This window comes from Haliotis asinina, chromosome 7, assembly GCF_037392515.1.
Source record: "Haliotis asinina isolate JCU_RB_2024 chromosome 7, JCU_Hal_asi_v2, whole genome shotgun sequence".
NCBI classification, from domain to species: Eukaryota; Metazoa; Mollusca; class Gastropoda; order Lepetellida; family Haliotidae; genus Haliotis; species Haliotis asinina.
The window spans coordinates 55629049-55651350 of record NC_090286.1 but is presented as its reverse complement, the minus strand read 5'-3'; the positions used below and the strand labels follow the sequence as shown (position 1 = coordinate 55651350).

At 40.6% G+C, this 22302-nt stretch overlaps 2 protein-coding genes and 1 pseudogene across 7 annotated transcripts in view; 2 read left to right on the top strand and 1 right to left on the bottom strand.

The window, feature by feature from the left end:
* LOC137290534 (scavenger receptor class F member 1-like) overlaps positions 1–10422 on the bottom strand; it is a 36082-nt gene extending 25660 nt beyond the window's left edge. Inside the window, exons 1-3 of one of the 4 annotated variants that reach the window (XM_067821553.1) lie at positions 10316–10422; positions 8382–8448; positions 6983–7531 (exon numbers count right to left, since the gene is read on the bottom strand). In XM_067821553.1, coding sequence (XP_067677654.1) covers positions 6983–7531; positions 8382–8436 — 604 coding nt within the window. In that variant the 5' untranslated portion in view covers positions 8437–8448; positions 10316–10422. Of the gene's footprint in view, positions 1–6982; positions 7532–8381; positions 8449–9606; positions 9737–10315 lie in introns of those variants that run through there. The other 3 variants (XM_067821552.1, XM_067821556.1, XM_067821554.1) reach the window with 3 other exon arrangements.
* LOC137291105 (uncharacterized) lies at positions 97–2194 on the top strand (annotated as a pseudogene).
* A 2483-nt stretch (positions 10423–12905) lies between the features above and the next one.
* On the top strand, positions 12906–20913 carry LOC137290536 (scavenger receptor class F member 2-like). Of its 3 annotated transcripts, none has more exons than XM_067821561.1 (5): positions 12906–13087; positions 16705–17262; positions 17855–17966; positions 19244–19353; positions 19916–20913. In XM_067821561.1, exons 1-5 carry the CDS (start codon positions 13048–13050, stop codon positions 19939–19941), a joined length of 846 nt encoding a protein of 281 aa, XP_067677662.1. In that variant the 5' UTR covers positions 12906–13047; the 3' UTR covers positions 19942–20913. The 3 variants fall into 3 exon arrangements, with proteins under 3 accessions (XP_067677662.1, XP_067677659.1, XP_067677660.1); XM_067821558.1 differs by having other exon boundaries at positions 13072–13253; XM_067821559.1 differs by lacking the exon at positions 12906–13087 and adding an exon at positions 14876–14985.
* Positions 20914–22302: the final 1389 nt, after the last annotated feature.

Sequence of the window (22302 nt, the reverse complement as noted above, 5' to 3'; positions counted from 1 at the left end):
AAATCTGAGTTTTTCAGATTATTTCCTTTTGAGGGTGGGGGTCTATATAGACAGACAGTCTTCAGTGTCTTTTTCCCGAAGCTGATGACAGCCACCATGTACTCAAAAGTAACGAATCTATCAGTCAGGTTAGAGAAACTGATAACCATGTCCTTCTTATATATCATAGCTATACCTCCGCCTCTACCACTACGTCGGGGTACATGGTGAAGTTTGTAACCAATTGGTGTGATCTCAGAGCATTTTGATTCATCTCCAATTACTGACAACCAAGTTTCAGTTAAGAAAAGAATGTCAATGTTTGATTCTATGATGTAGTCAGCAATTTCAACAGTTTTATTTCTAGCAGACTGAGCATTCCATACGCTTATCTTCAGACTATCAAGTGATGTCCTGTCATTAACTGGTTGTGATGTATGATCATCAGGGTACTCACATGAAATCTCACGAGCAGACCATAATGCTTTTTGTTTAGGTTTGCCACCTCTATAGCCTCTATTTGTGGGTTTAATCTCACTGATGTTAAAACTTCTTACGTGACGCAACAACTTGGCTGAATCCATTGTGTGTTTGATTGAAGAGAGCCAGAGTCAATCAGCTGGCTTCTGCTGTAGGAGAGTTGGCTAACACCCATAGTGATCCTGCTGGTATGTGGGCTTGGCTCACTGATTGATGAACAATTGCTGTCCACTGCAGTAGTATCAATATAGATGAGATTGCAAAATGTTAATGTCAGCAAAGTCAACATTTTGCAACAAACTTGGATCGCTACCTCATTTTGCTTTTGGGCAAGGACTTTTGTCTTTGTTTACTTCTGCTACCTCAATTAACCATGGAGTTCAAGGATTAAGAGGTAGAAGGAATGGCTGACACGCCTGAGGATTTTAAAGCCTGGATTAAGGGAATGCATTCCCAAGAAGGTCCTTTTAAAAGGGAGGAGGAAGAGGCAACTGAACCTCCTGGTACCAATACCTCTCAGCCAGTATCACCAGATGTTAGGCCTGTAGCTGAAGCTTACCATCAGTTTCCAAAGCTACCCTTGTTTAGCGGTGATTTTCAGGACAAGGACGCTTCATTTGACCTTTGGACTTATGAAGTCGATTGTCTCTTGAAATCAACGAACTACATCCCCGATGTTATGCATCAGGCCATCGGGCATTCTTTGAAGGGAGAGGCAGCAAGAGTAGCAATGAGATTAGGATCCAAGGCTTCAACACAGGATTTGCTGAGCAAGGTCTACAGTATTTATGGTACTGTTCAACGCAAGGAAGCTCTGTTGGCTCAATTTTTTGGTGCCTCCCAAGGTGAAACTGAGGACGTGGCCACTTGGGGATGTCGGTTGGAACACCTGTTATCGAAAGTCACAGATCATCAGACCATCTCTTCTCAGGATCAGGATGACATGCTGTGGAACATGTTATGGGGTGGTCTTTGGTCATCACTCAAGAGTGTATCTGATCATAAGTTCGATTCAATACTAACTTTTGATGGTTTCAGGATATCCTTGAGGGAGATTGAGTACAACATGAAGCAAGGAAGAGATCCGGTGCCATCTGCTAGTAATAGGACAGCTACTGCTAAGATGGCAGGCGAGTCGAATATGGTGACAAAGAAAGATATTGAAAGACTGACGTCCACCATCCAACAGTTACAAAGTGAGGTCTCAGATGTGAAGATCAAGCAACAGGAGACGGCCCATGTCTACCAACACCAGCCATTTGCCTCCAGTTAGCAAAGTTACCCTAAAGGCAGACACCAACGTAGTTTACCATCTGACCCTCAGGATGAGATTGCTACCCCATATTAGGATCCTACTTGCCTTCCATGTCGGGTAAAGGACTAGATCACAGAATACCACCACGCACAGGTGATGCAGTTAAATCTTTACTACAGAGGTACAGGAACGGGCTCTAATCATAGGAGATTTGGACCTACATTACCTAAGCCTAATACACACGATGGTGCACCAAGAAATCAGTATCCACCACCAAATGAGAGAATTTATCCTCGAAGGGCTCAGGAAGTTGTCTGCTTCAGATGTGGTTATCCAGGACATATTGCAATTGGATGTCGTGTTCGTCTAAACCATCTCCGCCGTCCTTTAAACTGGCAAGGGTCTATGGGGAGGGGTCACCAAGAGACTACTTCAGAGCCCCAACAGAGTACCCGAAGAAGTGGTTGGTTGTGCAAATGAAGATGATATCCTGCTTGATGGTAAACCAGTTAGAGCCTTGTTGGACACAGGAGTGACTGTGTCTTTGGTATCTGAAGCTTATTATGAGGAACAGTTACATCACATTGCCTTAGAGCCACTAGGAAACTTACTGGGCATAGAATGTGCTGGAGGCGAGACATTGCCCTATAAAGGATTCATCAAAGTGGATGTAACACTCACCGGAGGAGGGATTGATGCTGATGCTATTCCATATTTATTTCTTGTAGTACCTGCTATTAGATACAGTGCCAGAGTACCAGTGCTTCTAGGAACAAACTGTTTATTGAATACGTGCAGGAATCAACATGGAGACAAGTTTTTACAAAAGGCCCCATTACGGACTCCATGATATTTAACCTACAGGACTATTGTTCTAGATTCAGTGCATTCACTGCCTTGCTACAATAGTGATGACATGTATTTCCAGATTCCCTGCACTTGAGCTGAGTGATCATTTCATGGTATAAAGACATAATTAGATATTGTTGTTGTTGTTTTTTGTTTACTTTGATTTCATTTTCAAAAAGGCAATTTAGTCAAATATGTATGCGTGTCAAAGGTGATTCTAAAGATGCCTTTGCTGAAACGTTCAGCTGATTTTTTATATTGAAAAGATTATGAAAATCCGCCTCAAGACACAAGGGGTATGCTGGCGAAAACCTTGCAACTTTTAAAACCTTTTCAGTGGGAGATGCTAAAACTGCTTATATTTTGGGCCCTACTGGACCAAACTTCTGGAATAGATAGACGTTCTACTTTCCTGTCAAAACTGTCATTGTAAACCGGAGACTGCAGTAATGAGTGTTCTCAGGAGCCCAGAAGGAGGTGTGAAGGTCATTGCGAAGCCACCCATTAAGAATCGAGGCTTGATGGCTCTATATAATTATCTTCAATCTCATAATTATCTTCAATCTTAGTTTCCACTCTAAACTTATTGAAAGAGCTGTGAAGACAACACTTACATCGCACCTTTCAATCAATGTTTTACTGATAAGAACAGAATACAGCACTGAAATGGCCCTGATGCGTGTCTCAAGTGACTTAACTGTATCATGTGACAACGGGCAGGTAGGCTTAATTGTTAGATCTGTCTGCGGTCTTGGCACGATAGATCATGCGAAGCAAATTGATACTCGGGATTGATGGGGTAGCCCTGCAATGATTTACCTATCCAACCTATCCTACATTCTTTCCAAAGTATTCTCAGTCTGTAGTTGATCATATGAAGATTTGCACAAACAAGATTGTTGGATGGATGTTAACATGCTGAAACTCAACACTGATAAAACAGAAGTCATGCTAGTCAGGTCTCTTAAGAAGTGGAAGACAGCAAATATATCAACAACGTGTGTTGGAGAGCATCATGTCCAATTATCAGACCGCGCAAAGAACCTTGGAATTTTTCTGGACAGTGATCTCTCAGTGGAGTATCATGTTAGTAAGATCTGCAAAGTTTGCCATTTTCATCTGAGAAAATATTGGCAGTATCAGACATTTGACCACTAACGCTAATCACATGCTGGTCAGAAGCCTAGTCATACTGAAACTGAACTATTGTAACAGTTTGCTGGTTAACATCTCACAGGAACAGTTTTATGTCCATGACAAAGAAGTCCGCTTCCATAACACCTGTGCTCATCAATTTCCATAGGCCGTTCGAGCTATTGGTACTGGCATACCAATGCTACTATTGAACAGTCCCATCATATCTTGTGTATAAATCGTCCAGAGTCCTTCGTTCTGCAGACCAGCATCTTTTCCACATTCCAAGGACTAACTTGAACGATTTGGCCAGTCTTTCAATTATAATGATGCAGTTCTATGGAAAAAAAATATCCCAACTGAACTCAAAGAACTCGAAACACTCTCTCTTTCCAAGTCTCAGCTAAAACATATCTCTTCCGACAGTCATACCTCTACCAACATCTACTGCCTTATGTTTTGTGTCCCATTGACAGAATTAATATTGTAGTATATTTGTAGCGCTGTGAGTATATACATAGTGTATGGGATAGGTGCCAAATAAATGGCATATTATCATTATGTTTTACAGATTGACATAGAAATACAGCAGGGAGGGTTCGGGTGATAAAGCTCATCATCAGCTTAGGGCCACCACTACACACAGCCCAGACAGCGAATGGGACTTCTCCCAGGAAACACAGCGAAGTGGAAATCACCAAGAACTTTCCGGGGAATATGGAGGCTCCCCAACACTGTGACCTTCTGCATTACCCACATTGTCAGAAGGGTTGTGCTCCCGGTGGAGAACCCGGGCACTCTCCTGATCTGCGCCAAGAGTTCAAGAGGTACCAAACCAAGGGCACCGAGAACAATGAGGAGGCTGATGACAGTGTGCTTGGAATGCAAGCGAGACATTTCAAAGGCGAGCTCCGCATATTTATCGTTATTATCAGGGTCATACCATGAATGGACCTCGGAGTCAAAGCCACATTCATGTCAGAGATGATAGTAAATGCAGCGAGTCATGCCATCATATCTTTTCAGATGTGCTCTTTGTGCCAAGGAATGGCATCCACTGACAAGGTGTTGGTCAGTCTCTGAAAATTCATTGCATAATCGACATTTCATCTTAACATTTTGATTAAGAATCACATTCTTGCGAAGGGTGGAAGTGACTGTCCTGAGCAGCAGAAAGGAAGCCCTCTCAGTTTCACATTTGAGACCAGCCGACTTTGTCCAGGCGAAGGAGTTGGTTCGATTGCAGTTCTGTTCCACACACTGCATGCACACGCAATGCAGTTGCTTCTCCGACATCCTCTCCACAAAGGACCGACTCTGGGCAGACTTGGTGAAGAACTTCATCTGGTTTACTCCCATCGATGTTCCGTCCAGCACTACATCGCCATCAACAAAATCAACCTCAAATTTCAGATTGTGTCCAACAACTTGGCACGCTTAAAATAACTGTGGAATTCCTTGCCTTCATCGTGAGTTTTCACATGCATCACCAGAGGATCATCCGATGAATAAATATGTGCAAAAGTACACAATAAAATTCTGTCATGAAGAGCCCCCACATTAATCAAACCCTGATCTCCAGAATTGATTGGCATCTATAAACGATTAAGAGGGGAACGAGGGTGGTGTCCTCTGTTATCAGACATGATCTTTCTGGTCAGGCGGTCAAGATTCTGGATGTCTTGTTTGGTCCAATCAACTACTTCAGAGGAATAGGAGAGGACTGGCACAGCAAAAGTATTGGTGGCTTTGACATTGTTCCGAGCATTTAGCTGTGAACTCCAGATTTTCTTTAAACGAGATTTATACTTGAATCTGGGCATTCTGGAGCTTGTCTGGAACTTGCATTTCATGACAGGCGTATGCCTGATCTTCCACAAGATGCTCAATAACTCCTCCCCCTTGTAACTTGACCGATCCATCATTAGTTGCCACGTTTCAAATTAAGAGTCCAAATGTCATGCCAATATCACTCATGCCAATATCACTGAAAATGACTCGACAAGGAAAACCTGTTCTTTCAAAATCGGCATCTCCTTTGGCAAGTAATTTGATGTCATCCATGTAGAGGAGATAAGTAAGAGGTGTTGGGGATCTGTGCTAAGGAGGTCCGGAATGGTAGCCTTCCTCCCTATGGAGCAGAAAACTCAAAAGATTTAAAGACAGACAAAAAGCAAAGGACTGAAGGAGTCCCCATGAAAGATTCCCCTTCTGATTGGAATACATACACATACCCTTGCGAGTTCATCTCAAGTTGAGTCGACCAGTATCTCATTAAAGACTTGAGTAAATCAAGTAGTCGCTCAGGGGGATCAATACACTGAAGAGACTTTAGAATCCATTCGTGTAGGACATATGTGGAGTCATGTGCCTCTTTGTAGTCTATCCAGCACATGGGGAGGTTATACGTGGTGATACGGTTTAGCTCTTCCCAAAACATTGTCTGTACAAGAAGTTGATCCTTGCACCCGCAATCCCTTTCTCGCCCCCTTCTGCTCTCTATAAGTTATGTCATTGGAAGAGCAGTAAGATGACACAAGCTTTGTAAAACACCCAGTGAGTAATTTTGTAGTGTGTATTCAAACATGTGAGAGGGCGGAGGTTTTTGGGTTCAGTCAAGTCTCCTTTCTTGGCGAGAAGTATTGTGCGATCTTGGCAAAACCATGGAGGAACATTACCTGTGTCCACAAAAGAATTAAAACACTGAAGTAACGGTGTTTGGACACAGGCGAACCGTTTCCAATACCGGTTTGGAATGCCATCAGGCCATGGAGCTGTATTAGATTTGGACTTTTTAACAACACATTTCAGGCAGTTTTGTGAGATGTAACAGACAAATGGCCTAGTTACTTTTTCATAAGTTGACTGTATAAGGTCTTTTCATTATTTCAAAAAAGTTTATTTTGTTTGACGAATTTATTTTCTTTTCCCATTTTCCCCTTCTTTCTGCCCAAACCTATATTTTTGCCTTAAGGGAATCTACAAATTGGAGCAGTACCCTTTCCTTTGTTGTCTTGTATTGTAGCCTTTATTTTCTTGTATTCTCATAAACACCGGGCTTGTTTTTTGATCGACTGACAATTTTCGGATTTAGTTATTAAGAATCTGAGGCAAAGATACAAGGGCACCAATAACGCGCATGTTTGACCAGTAGGTCATGACATAAACCCTAATGAAATTTTATGGAAACTTATACTATGGAAGGTCCTTAGGTCATTTGCGAAGAAAGTTTGATGTTTCTCATAAACATTTTAAAGGATTTTAAAGAAACGTTAAGGATGCTACCTCGTCTTGTTCTTGTCTTCTGTAAATTGGGTTCCTGGCAGCGAGCACCCTTCCATCCTTCCTGACACCCATGTGAGCACACGAAACTGCCATCTTCTGACAGTCTACAAGCTTTGTTTCGACAGTTTTGACTGCAGGTGTTCTCACAGAAAAGTCCCCAGTAACCGGTTTTACACGAGTAACACAATCCATTGCGGTCACAGGCAGAGTTATGACATGAAGTGCTACAGTTTTCGGTACAGTTGACGCCATGCCAGTGCGCCTTGCAACCACCTATACAATTACCATTCATCTGAACGCATGTCCCGTTCACACAATTTGAAGGGCAATGCTGATCACACTGTCTACCAAAGAAACCTTGCCGGCAACCACTGAGACAAAATGCTGTATCCCGGTCACAAGCTGGCTTCTTCAGAACTCCATCGCGGCAACTGGTTGGACACGGGAGTGAGCAGTTGGTGCCATAATATCCTGCAAGGCATCCATATTCGTCACACTGTCCATTCTCACCGCACTCGTTGAAACAGTTCAGACAACCTCCAGCCATATCTGCAAATACATAATTTACATAGCGATGTGATGTTTCAAATGTACACGCATGTAAAATAGGTATCAACACGTGTTGTTACTGAAACTGATATTAATTCTTCAGTAACTATGGAATGCTAGATTAATACGAATCAATTATCAATCTTTCAATATACTGGCATATGCATTTGCTAATTGGGGAACATCTTTATCCAGAAATGTATATTTCAGAAATTCTTATCTGTTTTTATATGCAAAAATCAGGTACGACATGTTGAGGTACCCACAATGTTATTTTCCCCATATTGTTTACCTCTTGCACTTTATCTGTCTATGTTTTTATCTGGACAATGTTGATGCAGTACCCTTTTTCAAATGGGATTTCATCATGTTTTATAACCATGAATATATCGTGAATAGAATGTTGCATATTTCCATGAGTTTATCCTGTATTCAATTGGGGAATAGTTATAGTGTTTCGTTCATAACCACTTCTGTCGTGGTCCCTCATGCATTTTGTCGAATGTTCTATAAACATACATGAAATATACGATAACAAAACTGCAGTGAAACAGTGGGTATAGCCTTATATGAGAACATGAATGTATGTGAACTATTAATCTTTATGAACATGTGAAAATTACATGTGTGTCAGCTGTTGCGATACGTGTGACTATCTATTATGTGACTAACGACATTGGATGGTCAGGTTCGCTGACTTGGTTGACACCGGTCAGAGTATCCCAATTTCGTAGATGGATATCCTCGATATTAATCACTAGATTCTATGATCCAGAGCGCTGTCATACACCTGAAATATTGCAGTGCAGTGTTTGATAAAAAACATCCCCAAACAAACAAAGGTACTCACGGGAAACAGTGCTCAGTGCAACCAGAAGAACAAGAACACGTGTATGGCAAGTCATTGCGTCACGATTCTGAAACATTTAAAACACCTGGCTAGCTATTCCCGAAACAGTCCTAGCCCTACGAACTTATGCCCATTCTTCACACATTGGCTACGATTAAAATTACGAACGTTTCGAGAATAATTATAAGGGCCCTGAAAATGAGGCATTGATGGTTGTGACTTGATCTTGTCAAGGGTCTTATGACTCTCTTTGAAATATTCGTAAGAAGAGCTGGCTCCATTGTAAATCAAAAGTTATGAAATGTAAACACCCAAGGCTGAGGCTGTTGGACCATATTGTTAGGCATGAAGGTAAAGTTGAAATAATGGAAAATTAAAATAATATATTTGTCTTTTGTATTGTGCACTGGAATGATAAATGAGGGAAGCGTGAGTAAAATCAACCCAGTACCAATACCCACGCTATACCCTCACCTGGTAGACCGGACGAAACTCCCAGGGTTATTTTGTGACATTGGAAAGCAATGAGTTTAACATTCAGACGTGTAGCTATCAAGTAAGAAAATGCATGCTTGCTGTAGAAAGGGTTGGGCAAGCTCTCAATACTACCAAACATAACGCTTTGCAGCCCATAGGGCCTACACGACAAAAATGGCTTTCTACGCGCCAGACATTTACTTTGGAGGCACTTGTCTTATTTCCGTTTACTTTCCTTTGAGTGTCATGAAGTTCTCGTTAATCATATCCGACATTGCAGTAAATGTAGTGATCTAATCATCTTTAATGTAACATGAGTCATTTGTAAACAAACCTGTGTCAAAAGAAACATTTCCTTGTTGAGGAATATCGCCCGCACTGGGGTCGTCATACAAAATATTCAAACAATGTAATTACTCAACGCTGTCAACATGGAATAGACTCTAGGCCGCGTAGGCCGATCGGAACATGCATGGAGGCATAGCCATACATACTGTAAATCACGAAATTGTTGCGTCACGATATTTTTGCGAGTGGCGACCAACAGACGTTTTTTAACAGGTATACACTTCACAATCATGTTGAAGTTTGTTACTGTTACCAAGCGCCAGGCGTTAGGTTTACCTGACCCGTCCAAGGCCTCCACACCTGGGAAAGCTGCCCGTATGGAAGCCGTGAACAAGACGATAATGCAGGGCTGTCTACCAAATGCAACTAAAAACCTCTACAACTAAATTTTGAAACTTACCTGTGGCCTAAACAAGGAGCCAAACGTGACAACTATTTTAACTGAGAAAACTGGATGGTTTACAGCCAACTAACTGAACAGTATTGTTTGTGAAATACAGTTAGTTAGTTGTGAAAAACACATTTCTTCTGAGGGACTATTTAGTCTCGTGTAAACAGTAGTAATGCGATGAAATTCTTGGAAATGTAGCCGCATCACACGCGTAAGGATCTGCAGCTTCACCGCTTCCTTTTAGAGAAACTGTTGGTTTCGTTTTAGCGTATTTTAGATCGATAACTGATATGGGTAATAAAATCAATATCCATTTTTGCTAATTGATCAGCCACGTATATTTTGTTGTAGCTACCTCCTATAAACGGGGCGAGTTCTGTCACAATGGATATACAGTCAATTATGAAATTATTATACTCAATTATGAAATTATTATACGTCAATTATGAAATTCTCTCGTCAGGGCTAGAGAATTACGTCATTAAGATAACTAGTGAAAGATAACATGTTTTCCCCCGTTACTCGTTATTGTTGTCTAGATGTGCGTGTCCCTGATGTGAGGTAAGATAACTTTCCTTCGTGACATAAACGTATTATCAATACATTGGGTAAAAATCTGTGTTTTGTACCCAATACAAATCGGGTAAAACTGTTAGCTGGAAAACATTAGTCAGTTTCATAATGGTGTATACAGACTACCGTGTAGCATGTTACTTACATCAGATGAAATCCCGAAGCAGCTGTCACTCACAAATGGTCGCTATGACACACCGGGGTTGCCTCGACAATCTTCCTCAGTTTCCTGTTTGAGTCGTGCTTGAGTGCACTTTATTTCCAAGGCTAGGTCGTGGTGTACTCGAACACTTCGTCACAGTAGTCGATAAGTCAGTGCTCGAGCTTCTAAAGATCGAACTTCTAACGGTAAATTACTGTACACATTTTACACTACCTGGCACTAGGTACAATTAGTATAGGTAAATGTCTGTTGGACTCGGATTAGGAATACTGTGCCTAGATGAGATAGCACTATACACCCGGGCTATGAGGTATTGTACGGGAGTGAGAAAGTCCACGCCAAACTGCGAGGAGATATGGGATTGGTGCCACTGGTGACTCCGACTATAGAACAGTATCGTAAGATTCTACAAGTGAACGTGCGGCCAGTTACCTTGCTGTATTCCACTGTAGAATTCCCCCCCTTTTTGTTGAGAAAGGTCGTCATAATAATCAACCCCGAATGAACGTGTTTCTATCCCCCACAACAACAAAGTTGTTCCGTGCGCACGTACGTACGTCCGTACGCCCGTGCTTCTGCGTATCCCCCACTCTTCGTCCGAAGCGTATCTCCGAAACTGTTCGTGATAGCTTAACCAAAATTGCTACACGTCAAGCATGATATCTAGACGTGCCTTCTGGTTTAGACCCAGATATGAATTTTGATTTTAGCGGTTTCCATGAAAGCACAACTTAAGCTGTGACCATATTGTCTCCTAAAATATACATGGAAGCTTCTTCAAACTTGTTACACAAATCAAGCATGATCTCTATTTGTGCCTTTTGGGGATAAGACCCAGATGTGAATGTTATTTGTTTTGCGGAAACACGACTTAAGGCGTGGCTTGAGCATGTCATCTTGTCCGGAGCAGATCTCCTAGACTAACAGCTAGTCTCTGAAATGAACATATTTTACGGAAAAAACGTTCATAGTGAAAAAAAACATAATATAATGAAATGGAGCCCTGAGACTTTCTTATGGGAATCTAGGTTTGTCACATATTCTAGACTTGCGTGGGTTTTCATGGATATATATAATTCAGGGTATGTACGACAGACTACAGATCTCCCAAACTTTCGCTTTATCAAACTTAGTACACGTTTGCAATGTTCACCACGATCCCTTGCCATGTTCACCACAACTAGCCTGTGTGTAAATTTTGTTTTATAGGTCTGGTGGAATACTAGTGCCCTTTGGTAGGTTTGGTTTTCTGAATAAAATATTTTTGTGTTTCCATGGCAACAAGTACCTCAACTGAGTTTGGTGGTAGTGTTCTTTTCCGGTGCAGAACTGTAAAACATTACAATGCTCTCCTTCCACTCTGCCATATGCACACCAAAACATTGATAAACTGCAATCATATTTAGTGGAAATATGCATGAAGAGTATTGTTGCGGGAGATGACTTTGTTTGGTTGTTTCAATTGTCATAGATGTATTGATAATGAAAGCCATGTTTATTCCACTGCGCTCTATATACAGATCGTACAGTTAGTCTTTTAACTAAATGTGCTGAGGTCTGTGATAAGTTTAAGATTTATATAATGGCGAATAGTTTTCTGTTATCATGTCCGGTAATTAAGTTCTCTTTTTAGCGTTCAAAACCTGCAAGCTCTTATTGGAAAAGCGTCAGAATATGTTATATCACAATGCTTAACTGCTATCTTTTTTTATCATGAATTTACATACTTAGCAAAACCTATTTATTTAAGAAAGGTGCATAGCGTTTAACATTGTGTACATATTTGTAATAGGGATTATCGTGTGTGTGTGTGTTTTACAGTTCCATCCCACATTTTAAGGTCGATAATTCAGTGCCCCCGTGCTTCTTAAGGGAACTGACTGTAGTTATTACACTGCCTGGCGTAAGGTACAATTAATACAGGAAAAGGTCTGTTGGACTAGGAGTACGGTGTATACCAGGAGTAATAGGAATACTGTGCCTCAGTGGGATAGCACTACACACCCTGTATCACCGCGACATAGACCCATCCAGTCCCGGACGATAAGCACTGCCCACTGCTCTTTGTCTTCGTTTTCGATGAAAAGCAGAATAATATTACCCCTGTCTTCTACTTTGCCCCTCTTTTGTCTCCTTATGCTCATGCGAACAAATCAATCATGACAAAGGGTATCTGATCTAATCTGACATTTGAAAATGATGCCTGTGCTTGTAGATACTATACCTCCGGGACCTTCTCAGATACAAATCTGTAGAATTTATCAGTAAAAACACCCACCGTCAAGCCCTGATTCAAGTAACCTTTATGGTATATACTGCTGTTCACTTAACAACTTGCTTCAGTCAAGGTTTAATAATACATGCTGTATTATTTTTTAAACTCCCTCACTCACCATTTTCCCCCATATCCCTCTTAACTCAAACGTTTACCCAGTAAACATTGCCGCTTTATTATTAGACATGACATCACATGTTATCATATACCTCAGTGCAATCACGTAACAACAGAACATGCCCCTTATAGCTATGACAGCTATTTTTAAATCCTTTCTGGTATAAGTATCTATAAATCTTTTGGAATGACATCAGCGCTAGCAGTGATCGTGTGTTCACAAATAGAAAGCGCTGACCCCAATCTGGAGCGTTTCCGTTGACAGATCAAGAGTTTTCTATCGTATATGAAGCTGCGTGGAATCTAACCTTCCATATATAACATGGTCACAGGCATCCTACTTCTCATATCATTACTCTCAGGTAGGTCATTCGTTCACAAGCAGGTATCCAACTAACTTACACTTGTAAACGTGTAACCATTTGAAACATGGTCGTGGTGTGGGTACTGAAATGGTGGTATTACTTTTCCAGGAGATGAAGAAACGGCATACCTTTATTGTGTATGTCGCTTGTCGGATACAATTAGGTGAGTGAGTGAGTAAGTGAGTGGGGATCAGGATTATACAATATATCATCACTATTATTAGCATCTCGTTGTTCTATATTGGGCGTCCTGTGTTATGGGTAAGGTACATTTCCACGGGTTTTTTCCAACATATTGCCCTAGCCATGTTTAACCCAACATACTGCCAGATTTATCGACCATTCTCAAACAATCGTACTTGATCCACCATGTCACACCCAAACAATTACATTGTATCCACAACATCACACTCAAACAATTACATCGTATCCACTATATCGCACTGAAACAATCATACTTTATCCACCATATCACACTCAAACAATTACATTGTATCCACCATATCACACTCAAACAATTACATTGTAGCCACATCACACTCAAACAATCATACTTTATCCACCATACCACACTCAAACAATTACATTGTATCCACCATATCACACTCAAACAATTACATTGTATCCACCATATAGCACTGAAACAATCATACTTTATCCACCATATCACACCCAAACAATTACACTGTATCCACAACATCACACTCAAACAATTACATTGTAGCCACCATATCACACTCAAACAATTACACTGTATCCACCATATCACACTCAAACAATTACATTGTAGCCACATCACACTCAAACAATCATACTTTATCCACCATACCACACTCAAACAATTACATTGTATCCACCATATCACACTCAAACAATAACATTGTATCCACCATATCGCACTGAAACAATCATACTTTATCCACCATATCACACTCAAACAATTACATTGTATCCACCATATCACACTCAAACAATTACATTGTATCCACTATATCGCACTGAAACAATCATACTTTATCCACCATATCACACTCAAACAATTACATTGTATCCACCATATCACACTCAAACAATTACATTGTATCCACAACATCACACTCAAACAATCATACTTTATCCACTATATCACACTCAAACAATTACATTGTATCCACCATATCACACTCAAACAATTACATTGTAGCCACCATATCACACTCAAACAATTACAGTGTATCCACAACATCACACTCAAACAATCATACTTTATCCACTATATCACACTCAAACAATTACATTGTATCCACTATATCACACTCAAACAATTACATTGTATCCACAACATCACACTCAAACAATCATACTTTATCCACCATATCACACTCAAACAATTACATTGTATCCACTATATCACACTCAAACAATTACACTTTACACACTATGTCACTCTCAAAGAATAAACTTTATGCGCAATATCACATTCAAACAATTACACGTTATCCACAATAACACAAACAATTACACTTTATCCTATAGTTCACACTGGAACAATTACACTTTCTCCACCATATCATACTGAAACAATTACCCCCTACCCACCATAACACTCTCAAACAATTACACATCATCCACTATATCACTCTCAAACAATTACACTTTATCGGCTATATCACATTAGATCACAATTCAGCTACAATGTAGCAATCAAACATTCACAGGTTTTATTCTCCATGACCCTTGTAACTTGTATGGAATGATCTGACCCGTTATCGTACACGCCTTTGTTATGCAGTTTTTCACAACTGTAATCGTACAGGCACACACAGCCATACAAGTGTGCACACAACCCTCCTTCCTTATACCTGTCATGGCAGGTGGTTATCAGGTCACAGTAATTGTAATACCCTTCCTCACAGGTAAGTCACACTTTTCACATTCACATGATATAATTGTGGACGAATTAAAGGTGTGTTAACAAACGTCGTTCTGGGTGTACATGCATTATGCTTATATTGACAGATATGCGACAACAATACATATTTGCTGTTACCGATAACAGCTCAGAGCATGTTCGAACACGCGACCCTTGTTAGGTTAGCATACACCAATTCTATTTAGGAAATATTACCTAAGGTTTGCAGAAATTAAAGTTGGGGTTTCTTTTAGTCTCTCTTTCTCTCTCTCTCTCTCTCTCTCTCTCTCTATGGTAGAGGTATTGGTATTGGAAAAGAATGTGACCTTGACATTTATCCTAATATTTACACCTGCAGTGGTGTCTGAAGTTATTACAGGTAGTGAAATGCAAAACAGTATACATGTAATCATATGGTTTCTACATTTCGTTTTCGTAACGTTCAGATCATATATTGGGAATAACAATGTACAGTCGGATATCTCGAACTTAGTATATCTTCGGGATACCAGTACTATCAACATAGCATTGGATTCACGATAAGTATGGGAGTATGTGACATCACAATGGATGAAATTCACAAGCAATGAACCAGAACTCGATGTATTTGGGAGAATTGCTCATATCAGTTTGAAATACTTAAATAGCTCTTCAGAAAATTACCAGTGGTAGAAATTCCAACTTTGATATGATCATCGCAAACATAGGACCGAACTAAGGTGAGAGAGTTTAGTTTTACGCCACTCTCAGCAATATTCCAGCTATATGGTGGCTTTCTGTAAATAATCGAGTCTGGGCCAGACAATCCTGTGAGCTTCGATCTGGGCAATTGGGATCCGATGACATGTGTCAACCAAGTCAGCGAGCCTGACCACCCAATCCCGTTAGTCACCTCTTACAAGTATAATCGCCTTCTATTGCAAGCATGGGTTGCTGAAGACCTATTCTACCCCGGACCTTCACGGGTCACCGATTGAGAGATCGAATATTATAATGTATATCTCGAATTCAAGAGAGATATACATAGAAATCTGAGTATTCGTACAGTGCGACTATCGGGACGAAGAAACTAATACATTCGACATGACGTATCCATATATAACTGGGTTCCACTAATAATCACTGATAAAATATTATTGTCTTTTTCTTAATATGAACATACGACACGACAGTTAAATAACTAAATAACGACAGTTATGGTTACAGGTGAAAGGCAGATAAAATATACGGCGGGAAAATGGTGTCCATAGCACTATGTGCATGCAAGTCGAGATGCTTGTATGTTTAACTGTTAGATAGAATGAATGCGAGTTGAAACACCGGTCTGATCAGTGACCGCCATATCAATTTGACACTCTCACCTATAGTCTGAAAAGGAGCAAAAGAATTTCCCCTGAAGTATATCTGTCCAAAGTCGAATCCACTGTGTTTAAGTATTTAGATATGAAACTCTTTCAATCAGATGATTATTAATCACTACCATCGTCATTCCAAAAACCCGGGTTCGATTCCCCACCTGGATACATCTGAAACCCATCTCTGCTATCCTCCGTGGTATTGCTGAATATTGCTAGAAGCGGCGTAAAACCATATTCATTCGTTCAGTGAATCAGTACCATTTGTTTGCTAAAGGCATTTGAATGGTAAAAAATCTTCTTAGATTTGAACAGTCTCTGGCATGTTGAGGCGAATATAATCATCAAGTTTTGACGTTTTCCCGCAGGTACCGTGCTTGGATCAACCTGTGGCATTCATTGCTACTTTTGTAAACCAAACGGATCGTGCACACACTGTAACAGTGGCTGGTATGGATCTGGATGCACCAACCCCTGTCCAGAAACCTGTCCCGGGAGCTGTCACAAGACTACAGGCTTCTGCAAGTCCTGTCTAGAAGGAACGTATGGAAACTTCTGTCGAGGAAAATGTTCTCCGAACTGCAATGGTGGCAGGTTGTGCAACCGTAGGAATGGAGACTGTACACAGGGATGTCAGAAAGGTTTCCATGGTAGTAAATGTACTGTGCGGTGTGGACACTGTGTAGATGGTGCTTGTGAGAGACTCTCAGGTAGCTGTGTCGCTGGATGTACGGACGGATGGACAGGGCAGACATGCAGTGAAGCCTGCAGGGCTGGATGTATTAAATGTACAACGCCCAATACTTGTGTGTTGTGTGGAGGAGACCTCCAAGGGCCATTCTGCAACATATCAAAGACGATGACTTCCTTACCACTGTCTCCACCTGCCAAATCAAAACCTTTGAATAATTCAGACATTGCTCAAAGTAAGTATTAATGTACATGTCATGTCATGTATCAATAAGCTATTTGCCTCATAGTGCTTCGCTGATATGGGCTGGTAGAAAGCGCACCCAACACAATAAAGCAAATGCATTTTACCTGTACCCGTACACCTGATTAAACAGTTAAAAAAGACTTTTCATTGAAGAAATACACAAGAACTCATAACTACTATGAAGTAATATTTTGTGTCTGAAACGGCAGAAATCTAGACTTGCATAGGTCGTATGGACATATTTCTTCCCGTCTGTACCCCAGACTATAGATGTTTGTATTCATATTGTTGTATGAAACACAGATTGTAAACTCGTCGATTTCGTATGCATATTTTTATGTTAGTATTTCATATATAGCAAACACAGAACATCTCCTAGGATATCAGGGGTAGTTGGGTAGCCTTGTGATTAAAGCGTTCGCTACTCAAGCTGAAGACCCGAATTACACTCCCCACGTGGGTACAATGTGTGAAGCCCATTTCTGGTGTCCCCCGCCGTGCAGTTTATCCACGCAGTGTATGATCCGCCCTGTTTGCTACAGAATCACTGTGATGTTTAATATATTTCTTTACATTTACAGAAGAGAAGGAGTCTGGAGCAGTTGTTGGAATTTCTTTGGGAATAATATTCACAGTTCTCATTGTCCTCCTCATGGTATGCGTATTGGTATACACGGACGGGATTAAAATGATGTAAGTGCTAGGATTAAAGTTTTCCTAGTTAATAAGAACTCATGAATGACACCATGTGTAGAAGTGGTTAAACTTCCGACATATATTCCCAATAAAAATAACGTCCATTAGGCTGCAACATATACAGATTGGTGAAATAGGACTTTATCCTACAGAATGATATCATATTTAACGTCTGGCTACATTACAATGTAATACCTATGTTAAGTACACAATGTGCCAGCTTACAGTGGTTCCAGTGCAGAATACTATACCATATCTTACCAGTAAATTATAAGATATGAAAGTCAGAGTAGTAGTCTCTGTACCGGACGTAGAAACAATTACACGCGTATTCTGTGACTGTATCAAGGTGCATCTTATCTGGAAATTACTTGAAATATAGCTTTACGACGAAATAGATATAGCACGTGACAATACACAGACACGTAATGCTTGGCTATCCAACCAGAAAAATACTTCTATCAACTTTACTAAAATACTTTTTTAAAATGTGATTTTCAAAATAGGTTTCATAAAGCCATTCCATACTTTCCAGGATGAAGTAAAGCAATACTATATGATCACTAAATGTTCCTCGATAATAGATTTGTAACGAAGATGTCTTTTACAAGTTGTACTCGTCATGTAAATTCACACGTTTATCACGGTCTGTTTTGTCCTTGCCATATGCTTATTGCTCAAATGTCCTTTGAGTCACAGAATATTCATATCTACAACCATTGTTAATTGTAGCATGTTTGTATTTTAGATATATGGTTAACGTTATGTACAGTCTACTGTATGGATAGTATAAATCCATGTAAAGAACCGTGTAGGAAGCGGAATTATTTTAAATCCCCTCTGTCCCTAGTATGGGGGCCTAACTTTCGTTGCTAGTCATTCCTTGCCAGTGTTCTACCCCCTATCGTTACGTTTTAGTATTTTTATCAAATTAATTTTCTTGATCTAGGTTTAAGACAAATAGGTGGTAACTTAGCAATTGAACTGTCCACCGTTGACATGGTTTTATAAATTATGCGTATTTATCTTTATTTTAGTGTTAGTCACGATATGGCTGAATATTGATGATGTGGCTTAAAAACGTAACTCACTCACTCACCATTTGGTCAAGGCTTACACGTAGTGCTGTTCAGTATATACAGAGGTAGATGCTATTTCATATGAACCAGAGGTGTTTGTTATGTGCTTTAGTGTTTAATAAATGCATGGCGGAATAGGACATAAAAAGTCTGTAAAATAGTTACAGATGTATAATATTATGCTAATATTTTCAGCCGTCGAGTGTTTGATCCCGCATACAAGGCAAATCGCAAACCTCATCAAGAACCCCTGTATCACCACGATGAACTAGGTAGTCCAACTATAAGCAGAAGTCACCTGAAACGTAAGTACTTGCCTTGGCTTTGCGTGTGCTTGTGATTGATGTCATTGATGGAATAGGCTACGTTCATAGTTCCAATATAGTTGCAGTTGTGCTCTGGACCTGTTTTAGAAGATTATGGGAAAAGGATTTGTCGGTGTTGTTCGTACAGTATTGACCATTATGGTCCTGACATGAGTCAATACATGAGATCAAATGATTTCCTTTCACCCTTATTACCTCTATAATATACTGAGGGGAAAGAAATAAGGGATCACATGAAAGCACCAGTGATCCCCCCCCCCCTTTTTCTGTCACTAGGTAAACTAAGCGATACAAGGCTTGTGGATACACCTGGACAAAATAAAGGAACACTTGTCCTTTCATGTGATCCCTTATTTCTGTGTTTGCTCAGTGTACATCGATTAGGAATATTGAACAGTCTTATGTTTGCATTGACAAAACACGTGGCAACTGTAACTTGCGTTGTGTGTTCATGTAATGATATGTTTCGAATTATGAAAGCAATTAAATACCGTTCTATACAATGCTTTTGTTTGTAAATGCGTGCTTTTATTGTTAACAGTAAACGAACATACAGACAGAAAATAGAGTGAAAGGCCTTTCTTGTGGAGATAACATGGACCATTTGAGGTATACAACGAAAGACTTGATCACGAAGACGGACATCAAAATAGTCTCGAAGGTGTGAGTGGTGGCTTCCACAGATAGAGCAGACCAAGATGACCCTTTCCGTGAACACCTGGTGTCACTTATTTCCACAAACCATTGTTGTTTTACACCCAGTGGAATATATATCAGCAGCTAATTACCCACTAGGGTTCGTGTTTCATGTTTCCTTTAAGAGATTCTGTTGTACAGTGAGAACATGGGAAACTATTGCATGCTTGTGTGTGTGTGTGTGTGTGTGTGTGTGTGTGTGTGTGTGTGTGTGTGTGTGTGTGTGTGTGTGTGTGTGTGAAAGAGAGAGAGAGAGACAGGGAGAGAAAGAAAGAAAGATTATTACCTTTTCTGAATGCCAACACTATTGAACGTCCAGTCAGCAGACCGTGTGACCAGATGACTCCACATTCATGGCCTCTGTGCCGGTCGATCTTTCAAGGGAATGATGTTGACGTGCCAACACCGACGTGCCAGACTGGGATGAACCAGGACTGTGCCACACTGACAGCCGTGAAACTGGCGAAGAGTGAACTTTGGTGACGAAAGCAAGTTCCAGCCCTTCAAGATCTGTTTTCAATTGAGCACCGTTGGGAATAACATGGACGTCGTATGCGGAAACGCCAAAATCAGCCATTGACGAGGAAAGGAATGGCGTCGGATCCCTAATCAAGAAGCCAGAAGACTCAGCTACTGGTGCCCACACCCGGCATTGAGCAATATATGCTGCTCAGAAAGTTGTAAAAGGTCCCAGTGGATTCTGCATTGGTGATCAAGTACCAGATAATTCACCCCAGTGTCAGTCTTGTGATATCAGATCACGAGCTGCGTCGTTTTACAGCTTGATATCCATTAAATACTGTTGCTGAATGACTGCATTTTACAATAAAACATTTAAAGTTACCATATTTGCTTAAATTTTGTTTTAGACCAGAAAAAACTGGGTGGCGTTTCTTTTGGAAGCTAGTTTAGTTGGACATAATCTGAACAAGTTTGGGAAGCTTGGTTCTAGATCCAACTCTCATGTTGAAGCCAAATGACAACCCCGTTGGTCATGATTCTTAACAATAGAGCTTCTTTTTCGTGAATGTCAATATAGAGAAATAGGATGAATGTCAGCACAGTATATGAAGTACATCGCGTGCAGCAGGGCAACTGATGAGAGATGTCACCGTGTACTGCAACTTTGTATGTTTTTAGGGTGAATACAACACATACATAGTTGCCATTTATTTGAAAAATAAGTCATCATTATTCACGTCAGATGCTCATGATGTCAATCACTTTATGTGTTTGTCAATGCACAGTTGTCCAACAAACAAGCGGTATGACAGCCGTAGTGACTCATGCGTAGTTACAGTGACATATCTAGCTGTCATACAGTTACAAACATGATGTTCTACACCTCACACACAACGTGCATGTACTGGGCGAGTGTCTGTGCTCTTAATTAATGAACGTCTAGATGTTCGGGAAATGCCAATACACAGACCCATACACGTACATAACACTAAGATCAGACAGAGTAAGTCACTATCTCCTCCAACTGCTCCTCGAGTCTGAAAAAGAAAAACACAGTTTCGACAGTAGTGTACGAAATCGTGAACACAAAAGTATCCATTCACACTTCACAAAATACGTCAGAGTCCCGACCCATAAAGCGTTCATGACGCTACGACAGTCGAAGGGCCTCAGGGTGCAGATCCTTAAAGCGTTCGTAACATTACGACCTATCGCAACTCTATACAATATCACAGGCTTACGAGTGTCATAGCGCCAAGAAGCGTTGGATCGGATCGGGGCTCTGATAAACTATACAGTAACGACAGGTCGTAACGTTACGAACTCCATGTTGATCGGACTCTGGATTTACAGCAATATTGCTGTATTGCGCTTGGGTCAAATGACCACGCAGACGGAGGACAAAGAATGTGTCTAGCAGCGAAAATAAAAGGAATTATTTCTTAAGCCAAGTACGCAACTAAAAACTGCAAAACCCGTATGTGGTGTCTGTGAACGACTTTCTGGGAAATGTGCCATGATTTGTATGGCTGCATGACGTGCTATGGTGTACTGGAATAAAATATAGAGAGTATATATTTATATAGAGTATGCTGACCATACTTTGACACGGAGACTACTGGAGGGGCAGGGCAGAAGTATGGATGGGGCCGGGCACTTTTAGTGGAGGGACAGGGCCTGACCGACCAATGGCCTGGGTTACAAACGTTTTATAGGTGGACGCAAAGGGCAGATGGGTGGGGTCAGCAGCAACAGGGAAGGGGCACGGCA